Consider the following 25,287-nt stretch of genomic DNA (forward strand, 5'->3'; position numbering starts at 1 on the left):
TTTAGTAACATTAAAATCTTAGTCGAAAGGAAAAGTAACATGCCATTTTCGCACTTCTTATTCTGATGACTCTTCTCTGGGGTTTCTCCCGTCTTCCCTCCCCATACCCTATTGTACAACGCACTTAGGACCAAGGGCACTCTAAAGGAAGATCTGGTTCGAAATTAGGGTTGTCAATGGACCCAGACAGTCCATCATCCGATGGACTATCTGAATCTGAAGTTAAATGGTTAGGACCTAGACATATTTCGAATCCTTAGACTACTAGGATCCATGGACATATTTCAGATCCTGTCATAGTATCCGAAAGAAATTACCGATCGGATCCGGACAACTAATAACAGTCCGAAATTCGATATTGTTGTGTTATTTTATAAAAATACCCTCCAATTTTTATAAAATTGAGTATTGTTTCAAGGGTATTTCAGTAAACATAAGCTATATCCATTTTTCAAGCTATTTCTATTTTGAGTATTTTGTCATTCATTTCTCTCAAGTCGAGTCACCCTCTTCTCTTTCTTCTCTAACCATTGGTTTTAGGTCCCTAATCTGCTGCATCGTCACCGCTGCAATTCACCCTCGCCCTCTTTTGATAATTCAACTAAGTACAACATAAGTAGGACCTACTAGGACACTCAGATGGATGGTCCAATTTGAAATGGATCGTGACTGAGACATGGGAAGTAGGATCCGAAGGACTCTCCGAATCCAATTCAACCGTTAAGGGATTTGAATGTATTGTGATTGAGACATGGGTGGATCCGTTCCGAAGTGGATCCATTGACATCCCTGTTTGAAATGGATCAGGATCCAAACTTAGAAATTAGGATCCAAAAAGCACTCTGAAAAATCCAACACGTAAGGTATATGAATGGATGGTGACCAAGACATGGGTGGATCCCTTCGAAAGTGAATCCATTCACACCCCTTGGTTGAAAGCCCTTTATTGGGTATTACACGTGCGTGATATGCTTGTTTTCTTTTGACACGCGTTTGTCCTTAGGCAGCATCATAGGAATGGTCATGCCCATGGAGTCTTAAAGGGCGGGGAGATATGACATTTTGGCTCTTTGCATAACTAGAAGCATCAGACCTGCTTCCATACACACATTAGGGTGTCTTATCTCGGCCACTTGGATAGTGGACCCTAAGCAAGTAGGATGGGTGCGATAAATGCATGGTTGACACGAACCTGGACATGAATACGAATAAGGCTATTCTGCTAGTTAGGATCCTCTCTCTGCGTGCCTTTTGGTAGTGATATTTAAGGTAAGCATGAATTCAACTAAGCTCCACACCCGATACACAAGTCAAGGATCTCGGGCTACAGTCGTTTAAGATTCGTTGGACGGATCTCATAGACCAGTTGGGAGTTTCTTACTTGTGCGCTTCATTTCTCTCTTATTTAATACCCCTATATCCATTTATTCACATAATGCCTTCGCCCTTTATTTTACAACTTTGAATAGCTATTAAGTACTTTTTGGGATTGTGCCGGAGCTGGCATGTTGGAGACTTGGAGTTGGAGAAGGTGAAAGCTGGCAGCCCTTACGGTGCTGGCACTTCTGCGAGTGAATGTTCAAGACAGCCATCTGAGCTTCAACTGGAGCAAGCATTTCACCTGGGAAAATAATACGTTGCTGGAATTGCTAAGAAGCTCAAGGGAGCTGCTTGATTTGCACCCTACTATACAGCACATTTTGCGATTCTATGCATGAACATTTTTTTTTCTTACCTGCTGTTTTGCTTTAGCATTCATTTCAATTTCCTCTTCTTTTGTCATAAAATATGTTGCCCTTATTATGTTCTGTTAGGCAATTTGCTTCATGTGCTTCTTCAGTACTATTGGTTGGTTTTTATTTATGGTATACACAAAGAGGGGATTGAAGCAAATTTAATGTACTGGTGCCAATGAATAGCTTCTCTCTCTCTCTCTCTCTCTCTCTCTCTCTCAATTATGAGAACCATTAAAAACAGAGGAATTATAAGGGAGATGCGTAGCACCTGTTTGTTTTAGATTATGACAACTGATTGTCAAGTCCCCCACCGATTATTGGACTCAAATTCAGTGCAATTTCGGTCCAATAATTGGTTGGGGACTCCACAACGTTTAAGATTATGACAACCGATTGTGAGTGCCAAACCGATTATTAATTGGACTCAAAATTACGTTTAAATTTGAGTCCAATAATCGGTTTGGCACTCACTATCGGTAGCCATAATCTTACATGAACATGGCCTTATTCTAGCAAAATGTACGGTTCTTAAACCGATTAATCTGGGATGGTGGATCGAGATTGTAGGGTGGCAACATTTTAGCAAATGAAAAGAATGGGTTTGGCAGAACGCTCCCCCTTCTTCCTCATCTGAGTTCTTAACAAGTAATCTCGAGCTCTCCTTCGTTGATTTCGTTCACATTAACAGCTATCTGCAGTCTCAGATTTTGACTGATGAGAGGGAAGACCAAATATCAATGGTGATCGTTAGATCAAATATCAACAGAGACACCTAAGTTGTGCCCCATTATCTGCAACATGGGACGAGCACCATATATATTTTTCAATCAAAGAACCTGCCTAAACGTGACACATGGGTCTTTTTTCTTGTGAAATACACCAGCACAAACAGCTATGAAAGTTGTTTAAAATTAAGGGATGAGGGGTATGTATCAAAACTAGATGGTATAAACATCAGCTTCCTTTGAACAGATCCCTTCTAAACCGATCAAAATCTATGCCGAATTTAGCTCCGTTTCCATTCTCTACATATAATACTTTGATTTGATTATTAGTTATTACACCCTCTATCTTTGGCCAGCCTTCATCATTTTGCGTCTAGCTGCCCCAACATTACCTGTTTCTCTTGGGTCACTTCCTTTTTCTTTCCTGGTTCTTTTTTTTTTCCTGGGTTTTAATTTTCCTCCCAGGCTAATATCATTCATATGGCTTTCTGGGGTTTTCTTCTTTCTTTTTGAAACTCTTCCCCAGATTGCCTTGGATTTGATAACAAGGGACTTGATGGGATAAGTTCCTCCTGAAAATCCTACCTGAAAGTTCCTCTAAATGTTGGGGTCCAAAAATCAGCTGTAGTCTCATTAGTAACTGGAAAGGTGCTTGAAATTGGAACCAAACACAATCCGCGGCTTCGGAGATCTTGTTTTGATCCTTCAGCATCCTTTGGTTGATTGGAGCTCTGCATGACATTGTAAATACTTAAGTTGTGGAGAAAAAATGAATCATTTAGCCAAAATTAAAACAAATAACCGCACTTGGATTAGCTTAGTATTACCTGCTGGTGTTGTATGGGAGCTCCATCTTTCATATACGGGGTGCTTAAAACCTGAAATGTTATAACCGTAGATAAAATTAGTCTTTTTCCCTTTTAATTTCTCTCTCTCTCTCTCTCTCTCTCTGAGATGATGGAACTTACACTGACTTGATCATGGAGAAATTTGATGCACTGGATTGCTTCAAAGAGAACTGACGCAGTATCTGTCTGAAAGGAAAAATAGATTTCAGTTCAATCAAAGAAATCTTTTATGTATTCAAAACTAAGAACTTCTAACTGTACTCTTTGTGAAAGTGTGGGAAAATCCTGAAGATATATCACCTTTCCAAAAGGCGAAACCAATTGCTGGAGGGCAGTGACTCTGTCCCCTAATTTCTCTTTCCGAACCTAGAAAGGATGCTGGAAATTCTCACCCATATTTACAAAAGTAATTCAAAAGTCACTGTGATGAAAAGATTGTTCAAATGGGTCATACCTTAAAAGTTGGTAAAGGGGAGGGTGTTTCAAACCGAGGCCTTTTGAATGCAGGTTCACCACTTTTCTTAACTCTGGAGCATGAGTCCAAAACTTCTTCTGTATTCAGCTGATACCCAAAACACAAAAAAAGAATTCAGTCTCAAAATCCTAACTTAGGTGGAAACCATGAATTATTTTGGTCGTATCTAGATATTTACCTTTGCAGTGAGGCTACTGCAATCAGGTTTTTCTTCAAAAGTCGGTGTAAGAAATTGGGAATTCCGAACATCGTTCATGCCAGATGCAGAGGGATTCCAGAATGCTGCGTTGTTTGAGAAGTGCAACTGGTTACTGGGTTGCTGTTTTAGAGGTGAATCTTTTTGTAACTGAGGGATTTTAGGCCATGCAGGAGAGAATTCATTTGAATTCGAGCAATAAGTTATTGGGGATACATAGTTCATTGATTGGTTCTCATAAGGAGTTTGCTGGGGCTGAAGATCAGGTTCAAATACATCTTGTAATAATGTTGAAGAGAATCCATAAGAACCGAAACTCATCGATAAATTGTTTGCAGCTCCAGAACTATTGCCAGAATTCAAACGCTGTTGATCTGAACTGAATACTTGATTTATTTGCTTGAATGCATTTATTGGAGAATCTTCGTCACCAACTGAAATTTTTTTCGAATTCCTGTCCATTTGGACTTGAGCAGATTCTTCTTGAAACATTTCATGGAAACTGCTTTCGGCTCTTCCACTACTTCGACTGTAAGAAATTAAAATAAAAGTAAGCAACTTGTAAAATACTAAATTTATATCATCAAATTTGCAAGTTTTTTTTTTTTTTTTTGCTGAAGAACTTGGCTCCAGTGCCAATTGTGGAAAAATCTTGGCTTCTAATATTGTGTAGCACCGGAAATCGAACACAGAAACAGGGAAATGCTGTACTTTAACTGCTGTAAATACAAGACACTATGATTGAATGACTGAATAACATAATAAAATGAACCCAAAAAACCAAAACAGATTTGCAACAGAAAAGCTCTGAAATGGAAATCCAAATGGGCAACCAATAGGCTTTTGTTCTTAGCATCCACTTCCGACACTAGTATAATTGAAATTCAGAGATGCCACAAAGTGTGGTACTACTTCACCTTTTATAGACAAATGTTTCTTATTTCCATTCTATTTCCCAGGCCAAACCCTGTGCTAATTAGTTAGGGCACTGATATATGAAAGTTCTAGCTAAATGCATAAACAAGAAGACTCGTCAAAGGAAATAATTCATGAAAAGACACATGTTGCAGATATTAGAAAGTTCATAACTTCATATTAGGTTTTCCCAACACGAGTAGCCAATTAGTAAGGCATGATGCCCCAACCCTATACAAGAGTAACATATTTTTTTAGGCAATGTGGCAAGGGAACTCTGTTTTTTCTATCTTGTCTACCCAAGCATGACTATGCTGTTGTCTGTGAATCAAATGTTCATTGACCAACCTGCTATCTTGCGAGTTAAGGGCTGTTTTCGCATTGCATGACCATTGGACACAAAACATGGCAGCAGCAAACTAAAACAAAATAACACATAAAAGAGGAATTTTGATATGTTTGCCTTAGACTCACATATTTGGTGTGAAAATAATCTAATGCTTCAGGAAGGGCATAAATGGAATGTGAGACCAGTGGGTTCATGGAATGGATAAGTTTAACAGAGGGTATATTTGTCTCTTCAAGATAGTACCAAAACAATAACAGGGCAGTCAATTGGAAACAAAAATTGACAGGAGATAATGTTTGCTGTTACTCCGTCAAGAGGTGGAATTTAAGCAGAAATCTAAAAACATGGTATAAAATGGGGCGAAAACGTAAAAGGTTCAGAACCCGTCAGGGTTTTGAAGATGTTATGGAGTGAAATACAATGTTTGATCTGTTAGAAGAGGTGAAAAATCTAAGTAGTGCCCGATAGAACATCTGATGAAAAATGTTGGAAACATTCCCTTGACTTTGTTAATTACGAAGATCGGTTGAATAATCAGTTTCGGACTCACAATAGATTCTCAAAATCCAAAACAAACAAGGCGTAAAACAAAGCATATAAAACTTGGTAAAACGTTAGAAAAATGTAGTCACTGAATTGAATTTTACAATCTCTCGCACTGGTACTCCTGAATGATTGGAGATGAGATATTCAAAATCATAGGAGAACTTGAAGAGGAGCCTGAATAAAGGTGACCGCCCTGAAGAAATAGCAACTACCAGAAAAGAAGCCCATAAAAAAATATAGCACAATTGATGTTTATAGAACCCGAAGTACATGTTGTATGCAGAGAAAGGAGCTAATAAAGCTGAAAATTATGGTCTTTTGCAAGCTTATTGGGTTGATTTTCTTTAGTCAATGTAATTTTGTCCATTCAGAAACTTCTCGCTAGAAAGGACTAGATCAAATTCAAGTCCAAAACAACAAATTATGTTGTTTTGTTTGAATTCCATTTTCAAACAGCACAAAAAAGAAGAGAGAAAATAAAAGAGCTTTTAATAAATCTTCACCCACAATAAAGCATGGCTCCAATCCATTGTGGGCGACGACGAATTAAATCCATTCCACCAGTTTTCACTGCAAATTCCGGTCTGAAATTCGTCTGCCATGGCATGGAAACTCCAAACGCAAATTCCTGGAAAAGAGTTCTTATCTTGCTCTCTCTCTCTCTCTCTCTTTCTCTCCGTTGGGTTGATGGAAAATTATTCTTCCAATGGTTTGTTTATATAATAAAACCGTTGTGGTGTAGGGACAGGAGGACCACCCAGAATCCCAGTTGACGTTTAAGTCTTGATTTTGATTATACTAGCCAAACCCGCTTTGAAATCATCTTTTTCTTTTCTTTCTTTGGTTTGTAATCAAAGCAACATGAGTAAGCGGTTTCATTCGGGTGCCACGTCAAATTCCCGGAAAATAATCTTTTCCAGGAATTTGTGATGTCATATTCCACCAACAGAGCAACATGATACCAGCACAACCATAATTTGGTATTTTCACTGACCCATCTTGTCTTTTAGTGTTTAAAGAGCTTTCAAAAGGTTATTACATTTCCCAAAAACACTCTCGCGAGCCAATTAAAGCAGAAAGGACAGCTGAATTTGTGCAAATATCAACATATGGCTGTGCTGATAACATTTCCCTTTTTTTGAATTGCCACATTTTTTTAGAGTGACTATAAGTCTATAACAGGCTGTTGATATTGGCACTACCATGCTTTAACAATTACACAAAATCAGCTTATATTTTCTTCTTCAATTGTCTTCTGAGAGCTTTTTGGGACCATAATAAATATTGACATATGTTTAAATAATAAAAGACGATATGAATTAGTGCAGTTACCAAAACCATGGTAGTGCACACATCTGTAGCATGTATTTGTTAGTTTATCCGTTGCGAGGCGGCGCCTAGAGCATGAGACCTGCTGACTGTCTTGCTTATGACCATGTTGCCATGGGTCCGAGTAGGGCCCACAGGTTCACACGCGTGCCACGAGGTCTGGGGTCCACCCTCGTATTAGTCAAACCCCAAAAGCGACCCTCTCTTTCTCCTACTTCATCATTTGTCGTAGGACACACGTACTCTTCTTCCTCCGTTGCTCTCTCGTCAATCCCTCCATCACTCACACCTTTGAACTCTCTCTCTCTCTCTCTCTCTCTCTCTCTCTCTCTCTCTCTCTCTCTCTCTCTCTCTCTACAATGGTGCGCAATGAACACCCCTTGGGTTCAACGGACAGGCCCAACCATGTAGAACAGACCCAGATTCCATCCACTTATTTTTAGCCAAAGCTGTTACTGAAACTGAGTAGCTAGAATTTCTATTGGTAGTGCAACATGTAGTTCAGAAACTCGGAAACTCAACTCACCTCAAAAGTCAGTCGAGTAGAGTCGACCCAAAGTGCCTGCTAAGTCAATAAAAATAAGAGCACAAGACTGATATCTACACGAACAAGTTTGAGAATGGGAGGAGGAATATCCTTGTTTAATGTGCACTTCTCTAATTGGCTACTGAGAGCTTTTGGGGAATTGTAATCGCTTTTGGCAGCTGGTGAAAGCAGTGTAAAACAAGGTGATGATTTTCACTTTTTCATGCCAAATGAGTTGTTGGCTCGCAGCTCGTTTCTCTAAAGACTATTTATAGGAGTGTCAATGGATCCAGACGGTCCGATGGATCGTCCGAATCCGAAAGTTAATGAACGGGATCTAAACATATGAATAGGATCCATGGGCATATTTCGGATCATGAAATCTGAGATCCAAAAAATTTCAGATTGGTATGGGCACACCACAGATGCCCATTGCATAGTAATGATCCGAAATGGTTTGCAAAAATACCCTCCAAATTTTGTTAATGCTAACGCGATTCTATGAAGGGTATTTTGGTATCAGATGCGAATGCAATATCACTCATTTCAGTCATTTCATTTGATACTTTTACGAAGGAAAAGAGAGGGGTTTTGTTCTTTATGTATCATTTTCTTTGATAATAGTTATACATTATATTTATGTATGTAATTTTGATTAGTTTTATTGTTTACAAGCATTATTATACACAGATTAAACATAGGTAAATTTTTAATTCAGTTGAAGAAAATGCATAAAGACAAACTAATAGTGGACTGCCATTCTAACTCTTTTAAAAAAAAATATTAATTGTTTACTTAGCTTAGTGAGACATAATAGGACACTCCGATGGACGGCCCAAATTAAAATAGATCGTGATCATGACATGTAAGTAGGATCCGGAGAACAATTTGACTCCGACCCAACTGATAAGGAATTTGAATGGATCGTGACTGTGACATAGGTGGAACCGACCGAAGTGGATCCGTTGACACCCCTAACTATTTAGCTCGCTAGTTTTCCACATTTTAGGAAGTAATGCACGCGAGAGGTATGAGTTAGGAGATAATGTATAATATTAATACGCTGAAGACTCAAAGATTGACCTTGTTAGGATAAGACAACTTGGTCTCTTTTGGCTACGCTTGAATATTATATAGGTCCCACCCATCCACTCCTTGGATCTTCTCCCTGTCTTCATGTGTTTATGGAATCTCTCTCTCTCTCTCTCTCTCAACCTATCATCCGGCACCATAAGCTATTAAAGGAGGGTTGGATATAGTCATTTATCAAGTGCAAATTAAGGAAGATAAAGATGCCATACTTGTTTAACAGTGGGAATGTTATTTCTTGAATGCCATAGGTTTCTATGTTAGAGTATGAAATATCTCAACCGTTGGACCATCAAGGATTAGATGAGAGGTAGATGGGAGGTAGTTAGATAAAGGTAGGTTTCAATGTTTCATGCATTAGTCAACATACTCAATGGACATTTGGCAACAACGATTTTAATTACATTTCTTATTAGGGATATTTTCTTGTAACCAAGCGTGTGTCAATTTCCAATCCACATACATCTGTGGCCATGTTAGGATAGCTTAAATCCATTGAGATCTATCATCGAATATTAGATGAGAGGTAGTTGACACCCCTACCCAAACCTATGCATTAGGGGTAGGGCCCACCATTTTGAACCTCATGTTTTGAATGGGTGGGGCCCACCATTTTTGCACCATGCGTATCATGGGCCCGGAACATTAGTAAAAAATATATATTTACACGCTTGTATACATTACATATGGCTGACCTCAGTGTGATGTAAGGTTGAGATGGGAGAAAAGGCCAAAATAGAGGAGGCGTACTACATTGAGAGAGCCCAAAAGAAAAGAAGCAGAGAGGTTCACGTGGGAAGGGACGAGAGCCACAAAAAAGGCAAGACACAAGCGAGAGGCCATGGGTGGACACCGTAGATAAAGTCTCCCTAGCAAATCCCATATATGAAAAGTATAAAGTACATTATACGGTCTACAACCATGACCTTGGGTGGTCAGGTAAACTAAAGGTAGTTTAGATTAGGTAGAGAAGACCCTCCTTGAGACTGAGATTCTACTAGGTCAAGCATCTACCAAAAAATAAGAATTGATTTTACCAAACGTTTAAAACAGATATGGATACATTTGGGGGAAAATGTTAAACTTTAACGCACCAACCAACACTCTATCTCATCTTGCTATAAGTGCCAATCCTTCAGATTTATTAGTGTTTGTTTTCTCTGTGTTCCTCCTTTTTAGATCGACTCATTGGAGTTGAAACCTGTATCACATTTTCCACCATAAAGAAGCCTTTGCCCATTTATTAGAAAGACAAACCTAAAATCATTGTTTTTGTAGACTTCCCCACGTCATCAAACTTGCTCTCCTTGAGTGGGTTTGACATGGATAATTGACCCATGTTGATGCAACATTCCTTCAAGTCATGAGAAGGGCCTCACTCATTTTATCCCCTCTAAAATCTTACAATCTTTGAGGACATGGATTGAAACATATGTCACTCCTTCTCTTCTTATGGTTCCACAAATTCTTTCTTTATTATTTCTCCTACTTATATTTCTTCAATTTCTCTAAAATTTCTTCTTAAATGATATATAAAATCCTCATTGCAACTTGCACTGTAGATGTCAGACAAATGATCTCACCAGATTTTGACACGTGGTTGTGATTTCTTGAAGTAGTTCTAGGTTGCCGATTGTCTCGTGTGACATCTATACTGCATCATAAGTGTAGAATTCTAATATGGGTTGCAATTCTTTATGGGAAGTAATATATTCGCCCCCTTTTCTTCCCCAACCCGCCCCCTCTAGTGTATTTATGACTACTCTTTTTACACTAGGAGGGGGTGGTCATGGGAAGAAAACAGGGAGAATATATCTTTTCCCTTTTTAAATTTTCTCAAAGTCTATAAAAAACATTGACCCCAAGAATTATGTAAGAATTGTTGTTGGTTTCATAATAATAAGATAGAGACGAGAGAGGTTGGACCTACTCTGTCCTATTCCTTTCTCTTTAGTCATCATTTCTATTGAAAGAAGAAAACCATACTCAAAGTTTCTACCTCCTTCAGGCCCCAAGCAAAGATGGCTTTCTCCCCAAAGCTTATATCGATGAAATGCAACTAGAGTTTCATCAAGGAGTGACATCCAACACTTTTCCCAAACGTATCTGTCATTAATTGAGCAAATTTACAACTCCCTATGGTTGTCCGCCTTTGCTCAAATGGGATAAGAAATAAAAGGCCCCCTTGTAAAGTTGTAAGCCTACTTAGACAAAAGTAGGGTTTAATGGACCAATTCCTCGGTAAAGTCGGCCGATGGATGAGCGATAAAACTGATATATCGGGTTTTATAATCAGAGAAAAAAAACTTTATTTTTAGTTTTGTGTGATTATATTGGCCAATGACCATCATTGCCAGCAATTAACATTGTCGCCTGTTATTATTGCAATGAATCTATATGTTTGAACTTTTTTGGGAGAACAATGCTAATGATCAATTTTTCGACCCCACATGAAGACATGTATGTTGTGTAAGAACAATCAAGGGCCTAACATCATTCGATCAAGGCATTTTAAACTGTAGTAGGCCAGACTTGTGCTCACCAATCTGATCAACGGATCCGATCACATCCATGTGGCACACACAACCCCAAGAAGAAAGTGTTAACAAAGAGCTTAACAGCTGCGAACTTTTAGGCATCTTCTTCTTCTTCTTCTTTTTATCAAAGTTGTATTATAAAATATTGTCAAAAACTAAGCCGATTAAGTAACTTGCCGTACATATCAAGGCAGAGGATATCAAAGATAAAGATCAATTAAACTCCCATACATTCTGTAAATAATGTGAACTAAGAATGTTTGGTTATTAGAGTACAAATGAAATTTTTGTGACGTCTGATCAATTTAAGAAAGAATAAGATTACCTAAACTCTCATCCCAGCCAATAAGAGTCAATACCAGTTCAGCTTTTCTAGAATTCAACTGCTCTAGCTAACATACTATCACAATTTAAGAAAAATCTCACCTGCTTTTGCAAACTAATAGGCATAGTAGTTAGAAAACGTAAAGGTACGAGCCTGGAAAGACGTCCAAGTCCGATCACATCCCTATGGCTCCACCAATCAAGTCAAAAAAAAAAAAAAAAAAAGGTTAGGACATGAACTATGTTACTATGGCCTGCATCAATGGTAGTGCATTTGTAAATCGTGATCTCCACTGGCTCTACTCTACATGTGGCACTTTTATGATTGAGATTGTTGATATCACATTGATTGATCATGGCAAAAAAACATGGAATTAAATCAAACAATTGTAGCCGTTTGATGTGTTGGGGTTCCACGCAAAAGCAAAGATCCCACATCAGAAAAGTGAAGAGATGTAGATGGGCTTATAAGGGCTTGGGCACCCTCTCCGCAAAGGTTGGCTTTTAAGGATGAGTTCTACCTGGGTCCAGAGAGGATGGTTAAGGAAAAAAGGAAATTATATGACGTCTCGTTTTAATTGTCTAGCGAGGATGGTTAAGGAAAAGAGGAAATTATATGACGTCTCGTTTTGGTTGTCAGTTCATCTTCTCATCCTAGAGCGGATTGACCATCTATACAAATTACATTTTGGTTGTCAGTTCATCTTCTCATTCCTAGATTGGATTGACCATATTACGTAGGACAATTTTAACCTTAAGGCCTTGTGATACAATGCCAACATGGCAGTCATATCACGTGTAGGTGGCTTGGATGGAGTGTACTAAGTGTTATTGTGATGTTTGCTTGGAAGACTTTTTTTGCAACTACCTCATTTATGAGTACTAGTCGTAAGTTCTTTTTCTTTAAGGGGCCGTTTGGATACACGGATTTTAGAATCTTGGATTTCCTCAAAATTGTAATTAAAAGACGAGAGAAGAAAGAGACCGGTCGTCATTTTCTGATTTCTCACCCTTCTTCCTGACAGCAAGAGAGCAGGAGATCGTCCCATGTTTCAAGGTTTCAGAAATCTCAGAATGGGGGAGAGATTTCTAAAACCTGGATTTCTTACTTAAAATCAAAGAAATGCTGTCAGAACATCATACAACAACTTGATCATGAACCCTCTTTTATACTAATTTCAAACTAAAACCTAGATTCTAAAATCCGCGTATCCAAACAGCCCCTTAAGTGGTCTAGTAAGTTAATTTTCATTAACTGGTGTCTAGTAAGTTGACTTGCATCAATTAAGTCTAATAAGTTGTGTCTAGTAAGTCATGCTTCTTTAAATTCGTCTAGTAAGTTCTGACGTTGAGAAGTGAAGTAGTTAATATTGAGCATTGCTCCGGTTCCGCTCTGGTTCCCTTATTCTTCCCCTTGTTGTGTTCTAGTGTTAATTTCTTCTTCTCTCTTAAGCACCCACATTACGTATTGGATTTTGAAAACCGATTGTAATTCCAAAAACTGATTGTCGGGAAAATTGGCTTGTTTCCCAGTTGTTATTTCCAAATAGTTGTAGGTTGTGGCTGGAAGCCTAATCGAGAAAGATTTGTTTTTTCTTTTTTAGGTTTTAAAAAACCCAGCTTTAAAGCCTCTCCATCCAACGACCTAAATTGCCAGGGCGGCTGCATAGAGAAGCTACGAGAAGGGACCTGGGGCATTTCTAATCTCTTATGCTTCTATGCCTTATAATGTGCATCATAACTCCATCAGTTCAAGACTTGTTTGTCGGAAGATGAAAATGTCAATATTAATAGATGATTTGGTCCAATTAATAAGCATTAGTATCCAACAATTTGTGTTAGATTCGTTAGGACCTTTTGCTTCTTGGCTTATAAAACCCTCAATAAAATATTAACTGTCTTTGTTGTATACAGTTAGGTTTTTGCAGATTAGGTTGAAGTCAAAGAAAATAACTTTGTCTCAAGGCACCTAACTTTCTCCATTTTAAAGGACTTTAATATGAAATAGGCTAACGGATGGGTTGAAACGAGTCTTCAAGCTTCAACCAAACCTCATTTGAAGGGGGCTTACATATTTTTTAAGGGCCTCATATGCGGCAAAGAGAGGACTACGCTCTTTTTTGGTTGGAGGAAAATCTTCTATGCTCTCACACCTTTGTATGATTTGAAGTCTATTTGCTTGAAATTATGAAACTACCTATCAATGTCTGCTCTTAGAAAACCTTAGTACTGAAATCAGACAATTCTACTCGAAACTTAGCCAAGCCAACTCGACTTGACTGACAATTGAGCCCAATTGTCAAACAGATTGGGAGGTTAATTCTCTAAAGAAAATATGAAAGAAATATGTAAAGATCCATGAATAGCATTGACAACAAAGGAAGAGTCACATTCAATTCAGATTGGAGTACTGTAAGACCTAGCAATCTAAACACCGTAAAAAGCGGCCATAAATTCAGCAGTAGAGAGTTTGCAAACAGAGTTCCAACCCTGTTTCATTAAACCTCCTGCATCACTGAGTCTTCTAATGCCCAACCATACAAGAGTTTGCAGATAGTGTTCCAGGGTATATGGCCTCTCTCCTTTCCATTAGGATAAAAACAACCACTATTATTTCCTCCAATTTGTTGTGCTATTCTATTAGATAAATGTAACTTCCAATGGGGTGCATGAACTAAATAGACCTGAAAATGATGGCTACATGTAGTCAACATTGAGTGTGTATGTCTAAATTTAATGTAGAACACAGCATGACGGGTTATCTGAATAAGTTCTCTGCGAGGCCGACATCTTTATCGTCCCTCGACTATAGAAACAGTTAGATCATTTATGTAACAAAATTCAGAGCAAAGTGGATATAAGTCTGCCCCTGGAGCTCTCCCTATAGAAAAGGCAGGATGTTTTGGCACGGAGGGAGTTGTTGGGATCTGGGTAGAACTCGCCCCTAAAAGCTAGCTGTTAAGGGGAGGGAACCCATTCCCTTATAAGCCCATCCACATCGTTACACTTTTCCGGTGTGGGACTATTTTGCTTTCACGTGGAACCCCCAACAATCTCCCCCTCCACATGGAAGCACCGTGGACAATCTCGCCCCTCCACGCGGCAAGAACGTGGGGTTACCGAGATCTTCCCCGAGGGATTTTTTCCGTCCTCGGAGGTATACCGGGGTTACCGAGATCTTCTCTGAGGGATATTTCCATCCTTGGAGGCCAAACCGGGGTTACCACTTGCCCGGCTTTGATACCACTTGTTGGGACCCGGGTAGAACTCGCCCCTAAAAGCTAGCTGTTAAGGGGAGGGAACCCATTCCCTTATAAGCCCATCCACATCGTTACACTTTTCCGGTGTGGCACTATTTTGCTTTCACGTGGAACCCCCCAAACAGCAGTGGATCCATTATTACCTAACAAAATCATGGTTGCTATACCTTTTTTTTTTCAAAATTTTCGTACTTACATATCCAAGAAAGTTGTGGGTTGATCTGGTTGGTAAAAACTAGAGTTCCTTCCACTATTCTTCATCCAACAGAATGTTACTAGCTTTCAAATCAAAGTGGACAATTTTCAACCCACAATCTCGATGAAGAAAAAGAAGTCCACATGCAATCCCTTCAATGATGTTGAAGAATTTTTTCCAAGAGGGTAATACTCCTTGAATTGGATCTGTACATAATTTCCAAACATACTGGTAAACCAATTTATCCATGTTACAGACTAAGGAATTTACTTAAAATTCGGTCCAAAAAGGTTTAAAAAATCATATATAAATGCACATGAGGAGTTTGAAGACTTTGAACTTCTAACCAAAAATAAAGGAATTCAAGCTTCTGTGGGGCATGATTTCATAGATCAACATCTTTTCTTCTCCTTCTATACAGCAGCCCAAAAGCCTAAAAACTTAATTCTCGGACTACATTAATCCTTGTCCTGATCCTTTTGAAAGCCTTCTCACTGCTATTACTTGTCCTCTTCGCAACATACCCTGAAACAATCATCCACATCGCTAATAGCAGTTAATGGGACAAAAACTTAGTTTTAGCTGTGTAGTCTAAATTGCTATGGTTTAATTCATGGAAGATGGATTATTACCTTATAGTGATCATGTTTATTACCTCTTTTACTTCTAATCCACTTCCACAGAAAGAAGGAATAGACAAACAATGCCAGCGCTCCTATTACGGTCACTAGGATTGTAATTGGCGATTTCCGTTTCTCTTCTGACCTGAGAAAAAAAAAAGGGTCATCTATTAATGCATCCGGTTGTGTAGGAATACAATTCCAATGAAGTTTTCTGTGCGATTCCTCTTTATTTTCTGGAAAGGTGAAGAAGATAATAATCATTCCTCTACATGAAAGCCAGCACTCACCAAGTTGCGCTTGGAACCCTCTAAGACTTAACAATGAAGGGATGACTTCAACTATCATATTTAGAACAATTTATTGAAACCGCTGTAGTTAATGGGAAACAGAGATCATCTGCATTTCTCAAATAAGCTACAAGCTGCTAGTACCTGGTAATCTATGAAATGAGTGCATAAAAGTCAATGGTCTACGAAAATGGAAGCTCCCCTGTTTTTTGACCTCGGATTACAAGAACATGAAAATGAGAATTTTGTTTGGTCATTTCTAATTCGTTTTATTTTTTTGGAGAAAAAAGTAACTTTATTAAAATCCAAAATACAGTGCAAGTGAATCGGTTGTATGGCGACAAGTTGTCACCCAACATTTTTACAATACATGTACCACCCCATTCCCTTATCTTATACCGAAATCAGTCCTAATCAATATTGAAGGTAATTACTTCCATCTCCAACTTCTCCACTCCCCCCTTAGCGAGTATATCCGCTTCCTCGTTTGCTGACCTGCGATTGTGAGACATTTTAGGGCGAATAGCCACGCACAATCTCGAATCTCCATGGACCACGAGCCTCCTCTTTCGCCCAAGCTATGACATTTGAAGAGTCTCCCACTACAATTAAAGGGAATGATAAGTTTGCGATGAACCACCTTAGCCCCCATAATAATGCTTTTGCCTCTGCCTCATTTGAGTCGCAAACTCCAATGGGGCCTGAGAAAGACATCCATCTCCCCCATTCCGAGTCACAGTTTAGTCCTCTGATCCCTACAGGTCCGGGATTCCCTTTGGCACTACGTTGAGGTTGAGTTTAAAGTAGCCTAAAGGTGGGAGATCCAACCTAGGGGACGGACAATCCTTAATTTTATTTTTATTTTTTATTTTTACAAATGATTGACCGCCAATGCCTAATGATTTTCATCGTGTAGTAAGGGGCTAACACATGCTTGGCTTTTGCCCAAAGAATCAAATCCACCTTGATCTCTGTCCATACCTTGATCTCTGTCAATATCCTTCCAAAACCTTTTTCCTTGTCCTAAAAAATTCTTTGATTCTTTATTGCCAAATATGCCATATGATTGCAAAAGAGACCAATTTCAAAAGTGCCTGCCCCAATTTTCCAAAAAGACCACTACTCCAGTCTAATATTGTTAATACCGTCTGCTCGATTGATCTATGGAAGACCCATACCAAACCAAAACTTACGATAATTCCCATCCATAGCTTAAACAAAAAAGGACAATGCAATAGAAGGAGATTATTGATGGACTCCTCTACTGCCTTACATAATATACAACGACTCACCAATGATATGTGGCGGTTTTACGCATGTTGATCTGTCTAATTGCCACGGTCCATGCAAAAGCTGCCACTCTAGGGGAACCAACATCCTCCAAATGCTTGAGAACTTTGATTCATTTCCATCTCCTCTGACCAAACACCGAAAGAAGGAACAGACTGAAAAGAGGCCCGAGGAGTTAGCCGACCACACTCTATGGTTCGCATTAAAAGAAGAGCATCTATAAGAGAGAAAGGAGATTAGCCAGACTAGCTGTTTCTTGCTCCTATGAGAAAAATACACTTAGACCCCCTGTGGTTTCAATTTGTGTAAGGTAGACCCCCTCAGTTGATGGTTCGTCCACAGATTGAAGGGTTAAGATGATCCTATTTGGGCACACCCTACCTATGTCAGCGCCCATCAAATGAACGCTTTGGATCATCCAAACAATGTGGGCCCACTGTGTTTTTGGTAGTGAATGTCCATGCCACCTAATTGTGCAATTTCACCAGATTTTTCTGAACTGCTGAATGATTTGGGGACTAACTTTAGTCCCATCGAAACTGCGGCTTCTGCAACCGCCTCCCCATTTTTCCCGTACATCCATTTACCATGATAGGGAATGGTAAAATTGATGATTTTTCGAGCTTTTCCGTTATTGCATTGCACATAGAGAATTTGGGCCTACGCAGTCTCTGCTTTCTGATAATAGTATTCACCTCAAGGTTTTGTGGGAATAGGAGACTTGATTTTAGACTTTCGTGTCGAACGACAACAACTGGGTTCTGCAATGTGAAACCCATTTACTTTATCAAAGTAAAAACATGGATTACAAATGAGAGAGGGAGAGATTTGTAGTATGTAGATCCAACCGAAGAAGCTAGGGTTTAAGCGTTTCAGCTTTAAGGTGCTTTAAGAATTGCAAAAAAACCAGATCGCTCAGTCAGGGGTAGAGCCAGGATTTTGTCCAGGGGCAGGGACGGAGCCATGAATTTGCCTCCAAAACTAGAAAATTTTGTATATATTACAAAGATTTTCATTCTATAACAATAAATTGAAGATCACAAAGATTTTTAAATCAGTAGCAGTTAATGACAACAAGATATCAAAGCTCAGGTATTAGATAATTTCCCCTCCATCGTTTCCTCATTCAACTTACTTTGAGCATTGATTAAAAATTTGAGCTTTGCTAGGAAAATCCAGCCAAAGGATCAGAGTGACGGATTTGGAAATAGCCACAAAAGGGTAGCACAGAGAAAAGGTAACTATGGAGGAGAACAACTATTACTTCTGACAATAATCGTTTGCCTTCTCACGTAAATATCCCATTGTGGGACCAAAACTTGGCTTATAGCTGACAATAATTGTTTGCCTTCTCACGTAAATGCCCAATTGTCGGACCTAAAATTGGCTTATAGCTGACAATAATTGTTTGCCTTCTCACGTAAATGTCCCATTGTCGGACCTAAAATTGGCTTATAGCTGACAATAATTGTTTGCCTTCTCACGTAAATGTCCAATTGTCGGACCTAAAATTGGCTTGTAGCTGACAATAATTGTTTGCCTTCTCACGTAAATATCCCATTGTGGGACCAAAACTTGGCTTATAGCTGACAATAATTGTTTGCCTAGTCACTCTCTGTACGTAACTCTGAAGATCATGACATGCTTACGATAAGATAAGATAAGAAAAATGAACGGCCTCAGTTCTCCCTACCTACTACCTCCCTTCTCTCCCTCAAACATGAACGGTTAGTGGGCTTTGTTTATATTTTTTAGCAAGTAGGCCCCACTCATGTTTTTCTAAATGAACCGTACGGGCTAGGATGATCCAAACCGTCCATTTGATAGGTTGTGCCCCAAAATCATTTCCATAGGATGATTTTTTGGCACACAACCTATATACTATGTTTTTGGGGCACAACTCAAATGGACGGTTTGAATCATCCTATGGTGTGAGTTCATTTTAAAACACATGGGTGGGGCCAAGTTCATGTTGCAGAGAGGTTTGCACCGGATGAGGCTAGAAGGGGTGTAACACTGCCCTAACAATTTATTAAAACAATAAGAACGGATTACATGTACACTTTCCTAACGGATTACATGCACCGGATGAGGCTAGAACGTAAAGATTCCCACCTGCAAAAAGCTTTTGATATGACAAGGCGGTCAGTTAAATTTTTGGCACTTCTAGATACAAGAGAAAAAGAACCAGACACGAATCTTTGCATTTTCAAGAAACTAACTTGGGTAAAAATATCTAATTTAAAGCGGTTATAACTTATAACAATCCCCTTTATATATTAGAAACCCAAGGTAGGATTTTGCCCATTAATATTTGGAAGCTATAGCGGCTAATACTTGATAGGAGATGGGTAGTAGCATTCCAGAGGTAGAATTGAGCTCAGGCAGCCGAACCATGCCTCTCTTAGGCATGGGCACTGCAACTTTTCCCTTTGCTGCTTCGGAAGCCATGAAATCGGCCATACTCTATGCCATCGAGCTTGGCAACAGGCACTTCGACACAGCGGCCCTCTATCAATCAGAGCAGACATTGGGCGAAACCATAGTTGAAGCCTTGCGACTTGGGTTCATAAAATCACGAGAAGACCTATTCATCACCTCCAAGCTATGGTGCACCGACGCCCACCCCAATCTTGTCCTCCATGCACTCCACAACACTATCAAGTAACAACCTAAATCAATTTTGACAATTTATCACTTTGATTCTTCTTACAGGATTTTTTTCAAAATAAAAGTGTTTTTGAAAAGGTTTTAAAAGAAAAGTGTATTTGGTTTGTAAAGTGGGTTGCAGTAAAAAGTTATGTGGGAGAATAGTCCCACATTGGAAACCAAAGAAGTTGGGGAGGGGTATATAAAGCTTTACCTACTTCCCTCTTTCTTGGTTTGTTGCATAATGGGTTTCAGCCATGGGTGGGCCTGGGTTTCAGCTATAGGTGGACCTACGGGACGGTGCAACGCACATGTCGGCGGTAGGGCACTAGTGGCGCAATTCGCGAGGAGCGCTTATTTTTCCAAATTTGATCTAGACCGTTGGATCAAGATCGGTCCGAACCAAGGGTGATCTCTCGGATGATCAATGGTTGGTTAGTCGGGCCGTAGGATCAGCCATGTGGTCGATCGGTCAGCCAGATGTGTTCCAACAGCTAGTGTTGGAAAGGGCGTGATCTCAAGCGTCGGAACGCGGGTAACAATTAGTAGATGATCGGGTGCGATGTGGATCGTAGGATCGCGTCTCGTTGTGTCCCAACGATCAGAAGTCGATCGGGTGCAATTCGCACTGTGGATTGACGATCTGGCAGTTACAAGGGAGGACATAGGTTTTACACAAACTAACAGTCACTCTAGGATCAATCTAGGCCGTAGAAACGTGAATTGGTGCGATCTAACAGTTAAATAAGTAGCACATCATGATCAAGTGCCACCAAAGGGTGCAATACAATGTGAAAAACCACCAAGATGTCTATAAATGGACAAGAAAATCACCATTTCATGTACAATCCGAAAATAAAGTTTGGGACTTTGGATTTGAGAAATTCCAAAGCATCTGTTACTCTCTTAAAGCTTTTCTAAATTTGTTTGTACCCATTTTGAAGTTTTCTCTGTAGTGTTCTCGTTTTTACCCATTTTGAAGTTTTCTCTCTAGTGTTCTGTCATCCCAGAAACAAAGACACTAATACATTACATACTTGTCAAATCCAAAGAGTGATTTGGGGTTTGTTTCTGTGTGGTGCAAAATGTCTACAAACATTTGGTAAAGAATTCACCAGGCTTCATTGTATCTTGGGGTTGTGTGAATTCATGGCTCCCCTTACACACAATTGATGGGGGCAAATATCGTCTCAAGGAAAGCGACAACGCGCCTTGAAGCATCTCAGTTTTCATCTTCAATTATCTCCGGGCGCCCTTTAATGTTATTCGTTAAGTTTTAAAGGCAAAGAAAAATGTGAAGGGGGCTGAATTTATCGTCAAGCAGTGAACCATTCTCACAGAAACATTTAAAGGGGGGGGATTTTATCCGTTTAGGGGAGGGGGGGGGGGGATTATCATTACCCTTTCTCTAACACACACACACACACACACACACACACACAGAGAGAATTATAAGATTTAAATTAATAATAATAGTTAAATTATGAAGAAAAATAATGAAGATCGTGGATGGATGTCGATGTTAACATAATAATAGATAAAAAATAATGAAGTATTATGATTCTTTTATATATGCAACCAAGAGAGAAGACATGAGTGTTGTCTTTGTGTGTATTTTGTAGCAAGAAAGAAAGAGAAGAGAGAAAAGTTTGGGGAAGAGAACTCTTTGCTTTGTTTTTTCGTCTCATTTTGTATAAGAGGAGGACCAATACAAAACTAGAGACGAAGAGTTTTTTATTTGTAAAAGATGAGGGGAAGAGAATGATAGGTTGGAGATTGCCACAATCAGAGGAAAACTGGGATTTCTTTCCTGAGCCAAAACTGGGAATTCTATTTTTATTTTTATTTTTTTTTTTGGGGGGGGGGGGGGGGGGGGGGGGTGTTTGCTTTCACTTAGCTAAACTTTGCATATTGGGAGCATTTTTAAAAAGGTGAGTGATATTTACGCCCCTTTCGGTCACTAGGGACACCCAGAGCTAGTGTATCAATGACTCAAGGGAGGCTAATGCAAGGAAGCAGGATTCTTCCTTGGGAGCCTTCGATTCCCGCTTTTGATTCCCTCTTTCGATTCCCGCTCTGGCAACCTTGAGCAGGATTCTTCCTTGGGAGCCTATGATTCTCGCTTTCGATTCCCGTTTCGATTCCCTCTCTGGTAACCTTGGGCTAATGTACTTGACATGAGAAAAATCCAGTGGATTTGATTGCCACTTACACAGACGCTGGGTGTCCCTGGTGATCAAAAGGGGCGTAAATATCACTTCCCTTTAAAAATCCAAGAATTTGAGTTTTTGAAAATGAGTGCATACTAGTAGTTTTATAATTTTTAAAAGAGAGACATCTTAAAAACTAGCTTCTAAACAAATACTCATCATCAATGGTGCAGGAAACTTCAGTTGGAGTACCTTGATCTCTATCTCATTCATTTTCCAGGGAGCTTGAAGCCAGGGGAACCTAAATTTCCCTTCAACAAGGAGGAACTTCTTCCCATGGATTTCAAGTGTGTTTGGGAAGCCATGGAAGAGTGTCAGAGACTTGGGCTCACAAAGTCAATTGGAGTCAGCAACTTCTCTTGCAAGAAGATAGCAGATTTACTCTCTACGGCAAAGATCCCTCCTGCCGTCAACCAAGTGATTCATTTTTTTTTTCTTTTTCCTTTTTTTTTTTATTATTATTATTATGAGACCAATGTGTTTCAGCTAAGGAGCCCTACTCAGCATCGAAGCAATCAAAATTTTCTTGTACAGATAATGACTCTGATTTTTTATTTTTTTTATTTTTTTGGGAGGTGGAAATGCACCCACTTTGGCAGCAGAAGAAGTTGAGGGAGTTTTGCTGGGCGAAGGGTATCCATGTGAGTGCATATTCTCCGCTAGGAGCAAATGGAACTCTGTGGGGGAATAGCCAAGTTATAGATTGTGAGGTTCTAAAAGAGATTGCCAAGGCTAGAGGAAAAACTGTGGCTCAGGTACTATTTCCATGCTCTTTGCGTTCTATCTTCTACTTTTTCTTTATTTGAAATGGTATCAGCACTCTCTTTTTCTGATAATGGGACTTCTCACTTTGTTGAACACTTTTCTTATATGTTTAGGAGATTGTAATAGCCTTCTACTTTTTTCTTTATTTGAAATGGTATCAGCACTCTCTTTTTCTGATAATGGGACTTCTTCTCACTTTGTTGAACACTTTTCTTATATGTTTAGGAGATTGTAATAGCATTTCGCAACTAATTAGTAAAGTATAAAGTGAAATTATATGGGTGCGCACAAGCATGCAAGTAATGGGGGTACCTTTTGTCGCTTTTGATAGGGAGATGATATTTTCACCCCCCCCCCCGCATTACGTGCACACCCCCCTTATAACCTGATTTGACGAGAAAAGTGCAACTTTATGTCAAATCACGTTATAAGGGGGGTGTGCAAGTACTGCAGGGGGGTGAAAATATCATCATTTGATTTTTTATTCAAGTGTCACCTTGGTTACGAGAAAGTGTGAAAGCTTGATCCAGACCACCCAAATGACACTAGAATGATCTGGACCCTTCATTAGATAGTCCCTATAGTTGATGACACGACCAGAAAATCAAACATATGTTAGGAATCATAACTGTCCTATCTATCCATGGTTTACAAAATGGGTGAATAGGAAAAACATGAGAAATGTTTAACATTAAGCTCTATTATGATTTTATTTTATTTTTTGCTACGAAAAAGTAGTAAATGGATTACCAAACACTTGGCCTTTCAAAATATATAAAAATGACATTTAAAGTCAAGTTCGCAAGAAGCTTCTCATATTAATAGCTTCTTGTAGTATCATTTAACTAATTCTTAGGATAATGCACAGGTTTCTTTGAGATGGGTGTACGAGCAAGGGGTGAGTCTGTTGGTGAAGAGCTTTAACAAGGATAGGATAAAGGAAAACCTTCATTTCCTTGATTGGAGTCTAAGCGAAGAAGAATCATACCGTATCAGTTTGATTCAGCAGCGTAAAGGGTTTCCTGCGTTGGAATTTGTCTCACTTGATGGGCCCTTCAAATCCCCTGAGGAATTTTGGGATGGTGAGATATGATAGAAGAGGAACATTTTATCTCCGCAGTATGTATATAGTAATATAATCCAGATATTATTATATTACACCATCACAAACCAATCATATTTAGGTCGGTGTATTTCTCTTTCCTGTTCTGTATTCCTCTTATGTGGGTGTATTTCTCTTTCCTGTTTTCTGTATTTCTCTTATGTGGTTGTATTTCTCTTTCCTATTTTCGTTTTTTTTTTTTCGAAATAGCGATTTGCATTAATAAGAAAAAATGACAAGGGAGCAACCGAGAAGGGGGAACCCAGAGAACAAAAACAAGAAAGAAGAAACAGAGAAGAAGAAGAAAAGATACAATAAAAATAACAAAATTATATTACGGGGGAAGATGATCGAACCAGAGAATACTCTCCCTCCCAACTCCCTGCTTGGCTAACTCATCCGCCTTTTCGTTTGCCGACCTCCAAACGTGATTAAAGACAATAGCCGAACCTGTAACAAAATCCTCAATTTCATCAAATAACGCCAAAAATCTCCATGGAGGAGCTACACCACCCTTCAACCACCGAATGACATTCAATGAATCCCCTTCAACAATAATATGGTCTAATACTTCTCTACTCAACTTCTTGATCCCAAAATAGGCAGCTTTAACTTCCGCCTCAGAAGAATCACACACACCAATAGGACCAGAAAAAGCCCAAAGAATCTCACCAAACTCATCACGGCAAAGACCGCCCACCCCCGCTGGACCCGGGTTTCCAAAACAAACACCATCAAAGTTGATTTTCAACATTCCTAGCATCGGAGGCTCCCATCTTTGAACTATGTTAATTTTCCTCTCAATACTAAAGCACACTTCCCTCCAATGTTACCAAAGATCAAAGGCCGATACCAAAAGAAAGGATGGAAGACATCTAACCCATGATATGACCAATGCTATAATCCGCATGTACAAATAATAAGGTGATTTGGCCAAACCCTCAAACACTCTAGAGTTTCTTTCCTTCCAAACCACCCACCACGTAGCTAGCAAACACACATTCCACAATAATTTCCCTCTATTTTTCCATGGCATAAACCCCCACATACTCAAAATATTCTGAATAGTTATAGGGAAGACCCAAGTAATTCCAAACCTCAGAAAGATACATCTTCATTTGATCCTGGCAAAAGAACAGTGTATGAACAAATGATTCACAGATACTCTAACATAGTGAATGTCCATGCCACCTAATTGTGCAATTTCACCAGATTTTTCTGAACTGCTGAATGATTTGGGGACTAACTTTATTCCCATCGAAACTACGGCTTCTGCAACCGCCCTCCCCATTTTTCCCATACATCCATTT

The 25,287-nt window shown here is 39.2% G+C and overlaps 2 protein-coding genes and 1 long non-coding RNA gene across 8 annotated transcripts; 1 reads left to right on the forward strand and 2 right to left on the reverse strand.

Moving 5' to 3' along the window:
* Window positions 1-2,523: 2,523 nt before the first annotated feature.
* LOC143846521 (transcription factor bHLH123-like) lies at window positions 2,524-6,462 on the reverse strand. 4 transcript variants are annotated; one of them, XM_077354973.1, is made up of 7 exons: window positions 6,298-6,462; window positions 3,963-4,509; window positions 3,764-3,871; window positions 3,610-3,675; window positions 3,436-3,495; window positions 3,289-3,339; window positions 2,524-3,192 (listed from the first exon to the last, which is right to left on the reverse strand). In XM_077354973.1, the coding sequence occupies exons 1-7, from the start codon at window positions 6,390-6,392 to the stop codon at window positions 3,043-3,045; spliced, it is 1,077 nt and encodes a 358-aa protein (XP_077211088.1). In that variant the 5' UTR covers window positions 6,393-6,462; the 3' UTR covers window positions 2,524-3,042. The 4 variants fall into 4 exon arrangements, with proteins under 4 accessions (XP_077211088.1, XP_077211087.1, XP_077211089.1 ...); XM_077354972.1 differs by having other exon boundaries at window positions 3,430-3,495; XM_077354974.1 differs by having other exon boundaries at window positions 3,097-3,192; window positions 3,430-3,491.
* Window positions 6,463-15,238: 8,776 nt separating this feature from the next.
* LOC143846522 (uncharacterized) lies at window positions 15,239-18,545 on the reverse strand. 3 transcript variants are annotated; one of them, XR_013234776.1, is made up of 3 exons: window positions 16,106-18,545; window positions 15,684-15,816; window positions 15,239-15,576 (listed from the first exon to the last, which is right to left on the reverse strand). It is a non-coding gene; the product is annotated as an uncharacterized LOC143846522 (long non-coding RNA). The 3 variants fall into 3 exon arrangements; XR_013234775.1 differs by having other exon boundaries at window positions 15,707-15,816; window positions 15,962-18,545; XR_013234774.1 differs by having other exon boundaries at window positions 15,962-18,545.
* A 963-nt stretch (window positions 18,546-19,508) lies between these two features.
* LOC143892984 (non-functional NADPH-dependent codeinone reductase 2-like) lies at window positions 19,509-24,129 on the forward strand. The gene is made up of 4 exons (XM_077397906.1): window positions 19,509-19,915; window positions 22,284-22,527; window positions 22,686-22,865; window positions 23,744-24,129. Exons 1-4 carry the CDS (start codon window positions 19,599-19,601, stop codon window positions 23,966-23,968), a joined length of 966 nt encoding a protein of 321 aa, XP_077254021.1. The 5' UTR covers window positions 19,509-19,598; the 3' UTR covers window positions 23,969-24,129.
* The last annotated feature ends 1,158 nt before the right edge of the window (window positions 24,130-25,287 follow it).

This window comes from Tasmannia lanceolata, unplaced genomic scaffold (assembly GCF_043159265.1).
Source record: "Tasmannia lanceolata isolate RefF3 unplaced genomic scaffold, GAP_Taslan_0.1 ptg000015l, whole genome shotgun sequence".
Lineage (NCBI taxonomy): Eukaryota > Viridiplantae > Streptophyta > Magnoliopsida > Canellales > Winteraceae > Tasmannia > Tasmannia lanceolata.

Coding starts and splice junctions, on each gene's coding strand:
- LOC143846521 (XM_077354972.1), bottom strand. CDS start 6,392: ATGGCAGACGAATTTCAGACCGGAATTTGCAGTGAAAACTGGTGGAAT. Junction 3,676..3,763: donor CCCCTTTACCAACTTTTAAG/GTATGACCCATT, acceptor CATCCTTTCTAG/GTTCGGAAAGAGAAATTAGG. Junction 3,340..3,429: donor TTCTCCATGATCAAGTCAGT/GTAAGTTCCATC, acceptor ATAACATTTCAG/GTTTTAAGCACCCCGTATAT.
- LOC143892984 (XM_077397906.1), top strand. CDS start 19,599: ATGGGTAGTAGCATTCCAGAGGTAGAATTGAGCTCAGGCAGCCGAACC. Junction 22,528..22,685: donor TCCCTCCTGCCGTCAACCAA/GTGATTCATTTT, acceptor TTTTTTTGGGAG/GTGGAAATGCACCCACTTTG. Junction 22,866..23,743: donor GAGGAAAAACTGTGGCTCAG/GTACTATTTCCA, acceptor GATAATGCACAG/GTTTCTTTGAGATGGGTGTA.